Consider the following 15,150-nt stretch of genomic DNA (forward strand, 5'->3'; position numbering starts at 1 on the left):
GTTATTAACTTTATATTTTATGGACCTTTGTGCCTCTGGAGGATTATGAAAAAAAAATGAGAAAAGAAATCAGACATGAAAAAATAGCCTAGCAAGAGTGGACATCTTTTATGATCTTAATGAAAAACAGTTTCTATAGACACTTGTTAGCAGGGACTTTGGGCTCTCTCATTTATGAACTTAACATGTAATTTGAAAAGGGGATCTAAATGAAGTTTTTTTAAGAGACAAAAATGAGCCAACTCCAGGCAAATAAAACCTGATTTCCATTCTTGGTCTGAAAAAAGTTTAAATCCTCCCCTCCTAATTAACTATGACTGTTTCAAAGGATTAATTGCCATCAGTTTCCAAGTACACTCACTAGCTGTGTTAAACTAAGCATGTATAGAAACTAAGATACTAAACAATGCCTCTAAATACAGATTCTGGACCAGTGCTCTATATTGATATTCCTTGTGTGGACAAAATGAATGTGTAGCCATTTATAAGGCCAGAGGTAATTATAAAAGGTCACTACAGTGATGTGGCTGGATAATACTCTGATGATTATCATATTGAGTACAGGGGGATTTGTGGTGCAGTAGTGAACTGAAAAAGCTGTTCAGCAAGAAAAAACAACATGGAGGAAGACAAAATCTGAAAGGAAATGTAATGGTAGTAGCTGCCTACTGAACAGTGCAGTGAGGAGAATAAATCCTGCAATGTCAGCTGCATCATTCTGCAACTCAGATTCCTGGGAAAAATTTCTAAATCCTTTAATTAAATTTTTAAGTTTCTTTTCAGCTGCCTATATTCTAGAAAACAGTCAAAGCCTTCATCTTCTTACAAATGTTTTTGCAACTTTTATGCCCATGGCCAAATAAGATGAAGTAGGTAAAATTGCCATGGCCTGGAACAAAATGATTCAGAGGTCATGAAAGCAAGTAAAGCTCCTAAACCCAGCAGACATGTGCCTTTTATGCAAAAGCCCAACTGCTACTGCATTTTTAGTGGTGGCAGCTCTGTTTTTCCAATAGTCTCATGTTCAAAGCACAGCTGCAGAAGCCCAACAGGTCTCCACAGTTGAAAGCCAAATGGGAGCTAAACAGCAAGAACAGCATTCTCAGCTTTAGAGCTGTTCATTGTATAATTTAATACATGTAACACCACCATTTTTGGCTGTGTTTTAGAAGGAAAAAAGTGCCAGTCGCAGACAGCATTGGTGAAGAGACAGCTCTGAAAAACACGCACAGCAAAACACGATCTGAGCTTGTTACAAGGAAGAAGTCACTGAAATTGTTACACAGTTGAATCATACTGAATGATCTAACAGCTCTTTGATCTTGGACCTATAGAGTCAATACAACCAATTAGGAGCCTTCCCAGGGCAACACTGGATTTGTTCCAGGAATGTGATCATGGGATCAATTTTTCTTTCTCTGGTCAAGATGAACCTTTCATTCAGTTTTAATTCACCTGCAGGATGGGGAAGGCAAAATTGGGATTTAATCACTGCTGCTCAGGTCCACCCCTGCCCGGCAGACTGCCTGCACCTTGGTCTCCTAGTGCTCCCCACATTGCTGAGCACTGTGTCCACAGATGTCCCCTCCAGGAATCTCCTCCTTCCCTCTTGGTCTCTGTGCTGGACTGGATCACTGACACAGAGAAAGAGGTTTCTCCTCCACCATTCTTGCCATTTTTAAACATTTCCTTAAAATAACCTTCTCCATTATCTCTTCTCCCCATACTGCTGTCATCCCCAGCCTCGTTTCTCTGTCAACTTTCCCTGGGGCTTCTCTGTATTCATGCCGGAAGCACCACTTCCCAGGCTGATGACCCCTGTGTCCTCACATCTGTACAAGATCTGCAGAAATTCTTTAGCTCTCCCACAGAGAGAATCTTCCATTTCACTTGTTCTTCCTCTCCCACGTGCTCCCGCCTTATTCTCATTCCTCTCTGCCAAACAGTCACAAAGACATTGACCTAACAAGTCATCTGCTCATCACTCACCCACATTGCTCACCAGAGCCTATTCCTTCATTCACCTCTTTGCATTGGTTTTACTAACTTCTCCTTAGCCTTCTCCTTAGCCTTCTCCTCCCTGTCCCCTCTTTCTGAGCTTCCTGTCAGGCCTCAGCCAGGTTCCTCTTCCTGAAGTTCTGTTTCTCCACTTCTCTAACCATTTCCTACCAGTGATCATCTGCCGAAGGTTAAGATGAGCTTCTCTTGAAATACTACCCCTCAGACACTTCCCTCCTTGAATACAGTCTTTGGACCAATCACATCTCAATTCTTTCTTTGTTCACCACCTTCCTCTGTAGTGTCTAGGCTGGGACTGGTTCTCAAACCCATTATGTAACATGGCTAAATTAAATAACTTAATATTTTTAATACACATATACTCCATCAATTTTACACATTCAGAAGCCACATTTTTGCATTCTTTATACTCTCTTCCCATGTTCTGAAAAATGTCAATCATAAGTCAGTAATGGACAAATGAAATTTTAAAAGACCACATTAAAAAAACCGAACAAACAAAAAAACCAAACCACCACATTTTAAAATATGTCAGAAAGTGAAGCAAAATTTCTGGCTGTAATTAAAGGAGCTGGAAGATGGAAACACATGGATGACCAGTATCTAGAAGAGACATCTCAGGTACTTACTTTGAAGAAAGAAAGATCTAAGGTGCTGGCAAAAAAACCAGCAGATCAATGATGGGAAAACACAGCTGAATACAGGACAGCTTTCAAGTGTGCAGCTTCCCCAGGAACCAACACTGTGGTTAACTGCATTGTGAGTCTCCCAGCAGCTGTCACTGAGGAATAGCCATGACAAGAAACCAGCCAGCTTTTTCCATTGACACTTAGCCAGCAGAAATACTGCCGTGTTGCCTGAGACATCCCTATCCACTAGTATACTTGATACTAGCAGCCCAGGCTCTGCCCATTGCCCATATGACAACAGCTCTTGTATTTCTGTTCTCTTCTTTACCTATACAGTAGCCTGCACAGAAGAATTAAGACTGGAATTGCAGACTTTTATCTGCTTGCTGCAGAAGTGAATGCCTTACTCTCAGCTTGACTTTACTGTATAAGTGCCAAGACTATGAGTTTAAATGATCCAGCATCTGTAAGTTAGTATTCTTTTCTGGTATAAACCCTTTTTTGTACATACACTACTGCTGCTAAGAGAGGCAAAATAGAATATTCTGCCAAGGATTTTGCCATTTGTTTATCCTGGAGATGATGATCACTGTGTCATTCCCCATCACTGCTGAGAGGGTTCATCCAGCTTTCCTTCTTTGATAAAAACAAATTCATTGTCCTTAGCACTGGCAGAGGGCTTAAGGCAGAGATAGAACAGCATGCAAAAAAAAAACCCAAACCTAAAAACCATAGCAACAAAACCTTTCACTTCAGAAGTGTGGTTCTAAAGAGAAGTCAACTTTGTTTCAGTCTAAACAGTTTTTATTTTGTCCCAAACACCTTGGACTCTGGACATGAGCTCACTGACTTCCAGGTCACTTTCCATGTGATACCTCGTGTGACAGATGTCGTTTCCTAGACATCATGGCCAGACATTTTTCTCCTTGACTATTCTCTTCCTCACTTTTTGCAGTTTGTCATACATATATCTTTTCTTTCCGTCCTTGCATATTTTTCTTCCCACACTTGCCTTGCAACAGTTTTTTCACACTTTAGAGTAATTCTGCGAGACTTCTCTGGTGCATGTTGCCACAACTGAACTTGTTACACAGATACATAGGACAGAAAACCTGGAGGATTCTCCTGTGACAGACTGTGTCCTGGGTCACTTGCAGCAAGGAGTGAAGAAACATGACTTCCAAGCGAACACACATACATCACCTATCATATTTGTATGTACAGATATGCAAATATAAGTGTTACATATTAAATACATTCAACCATGAAACTCATGAGTAGTAGTAGTTTGGCTACAAATATGTATAGTTTGTTTAAAAGTGTGTTTGTAATTTTAGAAACTAAAACAAATAAAAATTCTATTTAGCATTTCAGAGGAGGGTAGGTGAAGAACCCAAAAAGCTACTCACCAGACAGGGGATCTTTGCCAATCATCAAAACATTTGGTAAATTCATTACAATCAGCTGCTGAAGGACCTCCTAAACAAAAGAGAACAACAGGCAAAGTTCAGTGTGAAGGAATTCAAATCAATCATACCACAAAGAATACAGAGCTCCATCAATTACAAGGCTTTTAACCTACTGGCAGGTCAGAGGTCACAAGATGAAGCCCCACTTGAGAGAGAAATCACTATCTGAAGATGGCATCAGGTTGCACAGCTAACATGCACTAATCACCTCTCCTAACAATGGCTAATACAGAACTTAAAGGGTCCCATGGCACTAATCAGGATAAACGCACAGCCATGCCAGGCAAACCCGTCAGTAATGCCTTTACCCCAGGCATGACCTGTATTCATTTGATGTTCAACATATAGCTGCTGTCATGTGGTTCCAGGGCATTAAAATGCAGTGGGTTCATCAAAGGCACCTTAAGCTGTTCTGTGAAGTTTGAGTAATTCAAATAATTGGTCAAATTATTTCATAGATCTGAGACTTAAAACATGGGCTGGGGAAGTGGGTGTGCAGGAAAGCTACTGAACAGACATCTTGCACTGCTCAGATAAACTGTATTTAAAGTTCTAGATGTGTTTACATTATTTTTAACAAGGAGTAAAACAGATTAAGTATCCCATGGACCTCTTCTAAAGGTAATTTTATTTTGGAGGTGAGAAGGGACATGAGGTGCATTGCTTAGTTAGGTTCAATATTTACATCAGCTGCTGGAAGCTACTCTGAAATGAAAGAATGGGCTTAAAGGATGGGAAAGGCTACAAGACTTGGGCAGGTCAAACGCACAAAGGTGTACAAATAAATATACAGCAAAGGGGACTCTGTATGGTAATATATTCAGCCACACACCCCAGTAACATATGGAACACAGAAGTAGTTAGCTTCAACTTGCAGCTACCCTCACTGACTTGTGATGATCTGAATAAATGATTTTTCAGACCAGTATTTATTTCACATTAAAAAGCTAGGGAGGAAAATGGTTGTGTGATTAAAGCACTGTGCTGGTATTCAAGAAACAAAGGGTCGCACATACAGCTCTACCAAATGCTTGGCAGGTGCCTTTCCCCCACTTGTCTCCATTTCAAAGCCTACCTCGAAGCCATTGGGAGGGCACATGCATTGATATTTGCAGAGCATTCAAAGCCTGGGGAAGAAGTACTGCAGCTGAGCACAGAACACATTTCCTGAAACAATCACCCATTCACCCAAACACTTCCCCTGCAAGCTACCCCATTGTTATATCTCTGCTTTCAAAGTTACTATAGGAGGAAAATTAAGCATGATTGAAAGAGGAAATATTTCAGTGAGCCTGCAGCATCTGATAAGTAAATAAGAGTGGATATTATAAAATAATGTTTTGCACATAACACATTTAGTTTTTTCCTTTGATCCATATCCAAAACATACTCTTCAGCAGTTTATCTTTTGGATAAAGTAGAAATATGTCAGTGTCACAGCTGATGAGGTTTTTGGTGCTGTTATGAAAGAAGGTTCTACAGACCTTTGTGCAATGTTAAGTTTGGGTAATGCAGACCAAGCATTTACTGAGTGATTAGCCAAACGCATGTTAGTTTGTGTGCTTGAGACACATTAAGCAAAAGGTTTTTTGCACCTGTTACCAAAACAGGTGCAAAACCTACTGGATTTAACAGCACATGCATGTCTGGACTGCAATATTTGCTATGACAAAACGGCATGGCACTGAGGCTTTAAACAAAAAAAAAATATTCAGAATTTGCATATACCAAAGTATTGAGCTTTAACCAGCAATTTCCATGGCAAAAAAGAGAAAGAATTGTGCTTCCAGTCACCCAGCCTGTGGAGTGGCACTGAGGCAGGAATGCATAAGGAATGTGCGTTGTCTTTGTGTAATTATCAGAGTGCTAGCTATTTAACTGGCAGACACAAAAGACATCACAGCTAACCTTTATGCTGTTAACATTCCCATGAGCTCCTTCTGTAAAACTGCATATACCATCCAACATAACCATTACTGAAAGTCTTCATAGCTGTTGGAACTTAATATTCTCTGGCAAGAATCTGTAAATCACCAAATACAAGCAGAAACAGCCCCGAGCCTGTGAAGAGTGATTTCTTAATTCAGTTTGAAAGATTCAGATAGTTGCAAGAGATAATGCTCTGACCAGTTTATTTTTAAACTTAATTATTTAAACAGATAACTATCTTTATTGCTCTAAACGCCCTCACATTCAGATTAGTGGTTGTGATGATAATACCTAGCTGCTATGCACTGCAGTTCTCCCAATAGATCTCAACACTTCATTAAGGAAGGTCAATGTCACTGCCCTCCTCTTCCAAGAAAAGGAAACAAAGTTACTGAAGTTTAATAAACTGTCCTGTTAACAGAGGTGTACCAATGAACCATCCACTTACACAAGTTTCTACCACAAGATAAGGTGCATTAACTGAAAGCTCTTACACTGAAACGGATTAATTCAGCTCAGATTTTGCCTGGACTAAAACCACAGAAAGTAAGACTTAGCTGACACCCAGTGACTGACTGAGTAGCTGGGATGTGACAACGTCTCAGGTCCATTGCTTAAAATGCCACATCTGGAAGTACAGCCCAAGCCCTCTCCCCTAATAGCAAATCAGGAATTCTTCAATTTCTAGCCACTCATCAATATTTTCTTGTCTTCTTTTTCTGAAGCAGCAATAATACAAGGTTACAAGTGAAACACTATGCCTTGATTTGACCTCTTTGCTCACCTCATGTTTTACCATCCCACCCTAAAGACTCCACAAACTCAAACTTGGGGTCCAGGCAGGGACCTGTGCTGTCAGAGCCTGTGAACTGGCTCCACAGACCTAACCATTTTCTAGGTTACAGCTACACTGGACATGCCCCTGAAGCCTAGCCAGCAAAAGAAATGGTAGATAAAATGTAAAATTTCCCCACAAGGACAGCAAGTTATTCTATTAAATAAAAGGATCCTGTTATGCTTGAAATCAAACCCAGCTGCAAGATACTGTAGAAGAGACAGAGATGGTGTGTAGGTATCCTTCTGCCTCAAGAGATCAGCATGCTAGAGGCAGCAGGAACTGTTGGAGAGCAAACCAGAGTTTTCAAACAGTTTAAATAACCCACAAAACCCTATGGTACTCTAGAGAGCAAGGGTACAAGTGAAAAATCTAATCCTTCCTGCAAGAAGCCTTTTAATCCTTTTTACAGCACAACTAAAGATTGGTTAAAACAGTAAAGGTTACAGAAACAACATACGGTAATGATTTCCCTGATTATTAGAACAATTATGGTCTGAGCTGCCAATTTTACACCTAGACCATTAAATAACTTGGAGATCAGCTACTGCAAGTCAGCAATCACCTCTCAGACTAGCCTTCACTTTTTTTTTCCAATTGCTGCTAATGAGATTTCCATGAGAAAATAATGTCGGAAGTGTTCTTTAAGGAAACCAACTCAAAACAAATCCCCATCAGGCCTCAGTGCAGCATCTGTAGGTGCCCGAAATGGTCCTCTGCCAAAGATCAGGGTATTTTAAGCTTGAAGAGATTTATCTAAAATCTCAGCTCTTTTGACAGCAGTGATGCTTACAAGAATGGATGCTTCTAGTGAGCAGCTCAACACTACTACTGCAAAACATAAACATCAGCAGCAAAGTCTTACACTTCTTGAGCCAGATCCCCAGACTCGGTAGATAAAGCCCACAAAGGTTGTTGTGTGACCCTGTATCAAGAGGGAGGGTTTTCCAAGTGAATGTCAAACTGTGTCCTTGATCACTCTCTCCGCTGTGCTTGCCTGCAGAGGTGCCAAGTGTGAAGCAGGCTGAGACGGCCAAATCTGAACAAGGGTGCTGTCAACACAGAGGTTAAGTTTTGCTGAAAGAAGCTAGCCACTCCAGAACAAGTACTTGAGGGATTCATAAGTTATCTAAAAATCATAAGGTTAAACATAAATAAATTTAAAATCGTGTTTTCATTAGGAGCCTTCTGGTATCTTAGTCCTTGCTGCACACATGCTTCACATTTGCAAGCTCTTCTTTGCAACCACATTGATAAGAAAGGAGCTTAATAAACAAAAAAGCCAAAATTCCCCCAACATCAAATCTAGCAGTCAAGGGCTTTATGAAAAATCAAGACACATATAGAGTTTCAGGACAAAATTCTAAGCACTGGTTAAGCACTAAGTGTTAACAAGAGCAAAATGAACACATCTATTCCCTCCATCTACAAGTTTCTCATGAGTTTCTGGAGTGCTGAGGCACATTTTACCTCTCTTTTTATCCTTCCAAGCTCACACACCGGATGTTTGCTCTCTGCTTGGGATCATCAGAACAGATACAGGGGCAGCTCTCACTCTCAAGTCACCATGGTCACATATTAACATTTTATTTACCTATAACAGTGTAAGTGGGCCCCTTGTAATTTTGTAGGAACAAAGTCTCCTCAGCCCATACTACACAACAATACACATTTGCTTCTTAAAAACGCATGTACAAGAGCATGGAATAAAATGGTCTTAAGGTATTCTTCTTGACTGCACTTTTAAGTGCCAGTGTAAACGTGCCAACAACTCTTGCAATGAACATGCTACTAGGAAAGGAGTAGGTAAAATTGTCCTTTCCATGGCAAAGACACCAGGCAGATATTACCTCTACACAGAAACTTTCCCCTACACTGCAATACAGCATTCATGTAAAGTAACGACTAACTTCTCATTCAGAATTAAATTAACCTCTGCCTGAATCCTAAACAAGAAGTACTAAATAAATTATGTAAGAAGAGCAGCAGTCTAGAGGCCATTGTAATTCAATGCTCAAGCCAAGCAATTCCATTTAAGTATATTGCTTGGCTATAAAATGCTAATTGCCCAGCTGACTGGAAGCCAAATGGTGCTTTCCTACTTAAAATACCCATGAGGAAAAACCATCACCAGCCTTATTTATACCAGCAAGAACCAATACTACCTAGCAAGGGAATCTGGCTTACATTTCAGTTGCAACTCAGGCCAACAGGCAGAAAGGTTCAGCAGAGTCCTGTCTACCCAGCACAGCCAGCCTCTTTCTCTGATAACCCCAGTATGGAACTGATATCACAAACATCCATGGAGCAGGATGCTCAGATAAGGTCTCAGCAGGAGTCACTGCTCAGAGCCACAGCAGTGGCCATCTACACCAGCTCAAGAGACTCCCAGCAGCAGGATGGGACAGCAGCTTTGCCCCCACACGTCTTAAGGCCCCTTTGGATGCTACTGCGAAGACAGGTTGAAAGCTGCGTTTCCCAACCAAGGTGCACTCCAAGTCCAAGGGACAAATGAACTCAAGCTTTTTTAGAATCAGAACTCTAAGGAAGAGTGATCACTCAGGCTAACGGACAACTTTTAACATGAAAACATATTTTAAACAGCAAATTGAGACACAAGGGATGTTTTTTAAATAGGGTTTTTCAAAGTTTCCATTTTTGTTTTCATATAATGAAAACAAGTACTTCTGTGGCCTACACTAAGAAGGTTACGTTTTAAAAGGAAAAAAAACCAAGCAAACAACATCTAGTACATACAAACGATTTTTTTTTCTTTTAATTTTGCTATAATTACCTGAGGAGTTATTAATGGTGTCAGGGAAGTAATTTATAGCAAGATTTTGTAAATTATATGACAGGGTCCCACAAAAGATTAGACAAGAAGAAACAAGTTGCTGCAGTGGAATGTCAAGGAAGTGAAACACAAACAAATCTACTGAGATGTCTTCCATGTTCATCTTACCATGCAAGCATGCCTGATGACACTATATGTGTGACTCAGGACTCACTGTTTCCCTGCCAACACATTATATACATGACAAAATTTTATTAAGAACTTTGCTCATCTCTGCAACAATTTTATTTGTTATGTGACGCACCAGAGGATTAGCTGTCTTTAAAGGGATTTTTTTTTTCTGAAAACCAGCGCGTTATAAAGCGTGCTTCTAAAGACCCTTCAAGTGGAAACCCAAAAGCCACTAAAATAACTGTTGCCTCATCTGCTGAAAATAATCTGTTCTGACAGTCATAGACTGGAATCTCAGTGGGAGGGAATGTGAAGGAATCATACCTAGCCTCAGCCATGCTCAGCCTGTGCAGCGTGCAGATAATGCATTAACTGACAGAAATATGCTCAATGTACAAGTATACTACATAAGACCAGAACAAAATAATCACACATATGCAATTTGGATGGCACATAATAGAGCATCATATAAAGAACCTAGAAAGTACCCAGGCATAATCATCCACACAACTCATTGTTACAGCTCAGGTTTTGTTATTTGTATTTAAGTTGTGCAGAGGTCCCAGCCAGGAGCAAAACCTCATCTGCTGCAAGCTGTACAAATGCATGGAGACATCCCTGGAACAAAGAACTTGTCATATATATGCAAGGCTTCAGTAAGCTGATGAAAAATAGTTGCAAGCAATGGAGGAAGGAAATGAAAATAAGATTCCATGGTTATAACATGATCCATTGTGTGCACTCCCACTGCTTTATGAGCCAGTTAAATCAACTGCTCCAGGCTGCCACAGAACTAAATCATTCTGGACATCAGAGGGCAAGGCAAGTCCTGATAAAACACATTTGCGTTAAGATCAATTAAACTTGTTTACAGTGCACATTGTTTACACTGCATAACAAAAATTAGATGTGTCTTTAAATAAAGGTACTTTTATATGTGTAAAAATATTTTAGAACACAGTTTTACTTCTAGCCTAGTGGAAAATATAATGGAGAAGATGCCACCACCCACACCAGTTGCAGGGGAAATAATTTATTTTTAATCAAACTAAACACAGAAATGTACATTTACTTCTAAAGTATTAAATGCAATATGTTCAATGGGTATGTAGCAGCAGAATTTTCTACCCTAGTTTCACTGACTCCAAGATATATCACTTCTGTTAACAAAACATACAGCTCTATGGCTGTGTCTAGTGGCAATATTGATTTGAGCCAGAGAGGAGAAAATCCAATTGTGGAGCACCGTGTCCTCATGCTTTTATTGCCAGCAGCACCATTGACTAATTTACCTACTTGGCTGAAAATAAAAAGCCTATTGATTAGTCCTCAACTTCTCTCTTCACATTACGTGCAAGTGACTTCACATGTTTATAATAGTATCCAGACACATTATTCTCGACTTCTATTTTATTTCACTTGAGATTTGTCCTGGGGTGGTCTATGCAGTAACAGAGAATATGAAATGTGCTGTGTTAAAGGCCTGTCACTTGACATTACAAATAAAACCAGCTAAAATGCAACCCCATCTGTTCAATATGCTTCCAGCTAATCTATGGTGGTCTCTAAGGACTGTAATAATTTAGCCTAATACACATTAAAAAGAAACATCACAGGCCATCAACAACAAACTTGAAGCACTTCTGAATTCTCTAAAACTCAGTACCAAGCATGCTCACTTGTTTTAAAAGGAAGGCAGTTTTCCTATTTACAGTGCAAGAATATTTTGCTGGGATAATAAAGCCAAAAGTTTTCACATCAAGCTCTAAAACTAAGTATACTTCAGCTTTTAACACCAAAGTCTGGTACATTAGTCACGCAGAGCTCAGAGGTATAAACTCAGCTCCACTGCCCTTGTTCACTAGAGTGCAAAAATTTACATTAAAATATAGCTTATAATCAAGAAACAAAACCTAATAAAAACATTTTCAGGAAGGCTATGTATAAGCATTTATCTTATTACAAGTATTTCTAAAACATCTTTATAACATGTTAATGTGCAACACAGTAAACACCTAACTGAGCACGTTACTTATTCATATAAAATACACTGAATTTGTTAATACTATTTCTGTGCTGCCCTGAAGAAGTGCAACAATAATTAACTCGAGGCAAGCATATGAGGAGTTGTGGGGCTTGTTTAGACGTTCAGAGCTAGAGATGTGCCTTGCAACTTCAACAGTGCAATATGAGTCCCAGGCTCTGAAAAAGCTCCAAGAGCTCCAGAGAAGCAGCCAACCACTGGATTAACAATCGTAATGCAATGCCTGATACAGCAGCAGCCAGAAGTACAGGAACAGAAGGAAGTTAAGAGATGGGAAGATGTAGGAATATTGGTTACACATCATTGCAATACTGCTTCCCTAAAGATGAATAATGAGCAGAATCAACGGAGTATAAATGTACACACATTTTGCACTTTTGACTATATTATCAAGTCACTTATTACTATAAATGTTGCTTGAAAAAGAATTATGCTTCTCAGGGAAAACTCTGGAAAACAAACTTTTAATCCCAGAAGGGCAGAGGCACATGTGACAAGAACCATTTTGAGGTTCTCTGGTACAAATATTGAAAAAATCACATCAAAGCTTAACTAAGGAAAAAAAACAACAATGAAGTAAGGAGGGGACACACAGAAGAATGAGATACTTTTAGGATTTCTAATTAATTCCTTGCTATGAACAGCATTTCAGTAGCAAACAGAAGGCCCAACAGTGGCAATAGAGTTCAATGTGAATGTGTAAATCAAATTTCATCAGTGACTAAAGGTAAGAGAAGCAAAACAAACATCCAGGTTGGCTGTTAGTAATTTTTCTCTTATGTTCTGTTCAAAGCAGGAAACTGCTAGTAATTTTCAATCTCTCTCTCTCAGTTAGCCAAAGAAACAAGCTGCTTTACCCTGTCATTCTTACTAATGATAAGTAACATCCCACTGTTGGAGTAACCCTGAACTGCCATAGGGTCAGCTCACAGAGAAAAGTATTTCTTGTTGTTAGCAAAGGTGCCGTGCCTTGCCTTCACTACATCCAAACATCTTCAGAGTTGCTCAAATATAAGGTAGTTAAATGCTTAGAAACAAGCACAGACGTGCTCAGTCTCTGCAGGGCAATACTCCCTGAACAAACAAAAATTAATGTTACATTGATACACCATTTTGAGAAACACAAATGGATGGTACTGAAGAAATGTAGAAAGTGACACCTGAAAATGGAGTTAACAGTAAACACATGGACAGCTTTCAGGTAGTGATGATCAACAGGGATTTTATAGGATAGAACATACAATCATAGAACGGTTTGGGTTGGAAGGGGCTTTTAAAGGTCGTCTAGTCCAACCTCCCCCTGCAATAAGCAGTGACATCTTCAACCAGATCAGGTTGGTCAGAGCTCCGTCCAAACTGACCACGTTTCCAAGCATGGCAATTCTCTAACCTCTCTGGGCAACCTGTGCTAGTGTTCCATCAGCCTTGTCATAACACGTAGGTTACTGATCAACATTGCTTCTCTGAAATGCATGAAAATCTTTCAGTATGTAACTCAGGTAAAAATGGTAGTTGTAAGACAATCTTTTTTCCCAGTGAAAATAAGGCTTATGACTGTGCTTGAGGAATACCAGAGAGAGAACTGAGCAGTTGGTCTGTTAGCACTCATCCTACTCTCCTCTCCCCACAACATGTATACAAATGTGAGGGGGGAAAAAAGTCAGTTGTGTTTAATTTAAATTAATTTCCAAAAGCTTAAAGATTTTTCAACCATGAAACAAGCTTAAACCTTCTTGTGACTGGGCAGCTTATGGGCAACCTGGTATTGAACAACAAAGCATGCAAACAGTCACTATGCCATCAGTTTGTTTAACTTCAGCAGAGAACAGTAGCATCGACAAGAGAGAGATCCTTGCAGCATTCACAGACAACTGTTCAAAAATGCATTTGGATTTATGGAAGCAGAAAGCACTGAGCTGCTCTGAAGGGAAGACAGAGAGGGTATGGGGACAAACTATCCTACCCTGCAAGAATGCCTGACCAGACAGTAAGATGCTATGGGACAAATGAGGAGGTTGAGGAAGTACAGGGAGGGATAAGTTTTATTGGTAATGGCTGTAGGTGAAAACAAACACAGGAGTTCATACATGCTACTCGTCTGATTACATTAGCTGCTTCCGCATTAATCTCCTGCAAAAACCTGACCTTCTCATCACCAAGAGCTCTCTTTCAGGCAAACTCCTTTTATCAACCAGAGACACTTCAAACATCAGTTATGTAGAGAGTTGTCAGAGTTTGCCCCTATGAAATACTCTTAGGAAACTTAAGGGGTATTCCTGTAGGTTAATGTTATGAGCTTTCCAGTTATTTGGAAGTATAATTTCTATCCAACATCATTAACTCAACATATGACTGTACTATCAGTATAATCTAATTTACCCAATATCAAGAAGTTCAACAAATGCCCAGACAGTCCCTATCGAGGAGATCTGCCACTGTAGCAATAGTCTGAAATTGTTTCTTCTTGAAGTGTGTAAAGGGAGAAGGTTCAAGTCAGACCAGATGTTTTTTCCACACACAAATACACAGTGGTGTTTCTCTTTATAGCCAGCATATTGCCCCAGGAAAGTTACATGCAAAGGATTTCAAATGCCAGCAACGCTTCTTGCACTGTAAAGTGGAGAAGCTGCAGAATATATTTCATGAGTTTTCCAAAGTATTCCAGGCACCCTTGGGAAAGAACACACTCCAGCACTTACTGTGTCAATTCACCAGTTTTACCATTAGCACTGTGCTGCAGTTACAGTAGAAAAGGAAAAAGAAAAAAAAAGAAAAAAAAGAAAAGAAAAAAAAGAGAAGGAAAAAGGAAAAAGGAAAAAAGAGAGACCACAGTAGGTAGCCGTGGCAAAACCTAATAGTGAATGAAAGAGAGGAAATGGGGGCCATGCCCTCAAAATAACCTCTGGGCCTTTCATCATTCCCTTTTTGGATTTTCTATGCTTGTTTGTTTCAACAGCAAACAACCTTAGTATTTGCAGTTACTGCATCCCCTTGGAGGAGGAACAGTAACCTACAGGCAGGAGACAGTAATTTGCAGACAACACTTGGCTATTCACAGAGTTTACTGCCCACAATTTGCACCTCCCAACGCTGAGTCAGGCATAACACACAGGCAAGGAACAGCCTCCCTGGTTTTCCCAACATCTAGCCACTGATGAGGTGACAAAGGAGCCTCCCCCTCGGTCCCACCCCAAGGAGACCTTTCCCTGACATTTTATTACTTTGTAAACTGCCAGCCTGGAGTCACCATCACAAAAATG

The 15,150-nt window shown here is 39.9% G+C and overlaps 1 protein-coding gene across 1 annotated transcript in view; it reads right to left on the bottom strand.

Annotated features, from left to right (window-relative positions):
• The window catches only part of CCDC88C (coiled-coil domain containing 88C), a 97,291-nt gene that overhangs the window by 53,228 nt on the left and 28,913 nt on the right, over positions 1-15,150 (bottom strand). Inside the window, exon 4 of the mRNA XM_051620970.1 lies at positions 4,058-4,127. Coding sequence (XP_051476930.1) covers positions 4,058-4,127 — 70 coding nt within the window. The remainder of the gene's footprint in view (positions 1-4,057; positions 4,128-15,150) is intronic.

This window comes from Apus apus, chromosome 5 (assembly GCF_020740795.1).
Source record: "Apus apus isolate bApuApu2 chromosome 5, bApuApu2.pri.cur, whole genome shotgun sequence".
NCBI classification, from domain to species: domain Eukaryota; kingdom Metazoa; phylum Chordata; class Aves; order Apodiformes; family Apodidae; genus Apus; species Apus apus.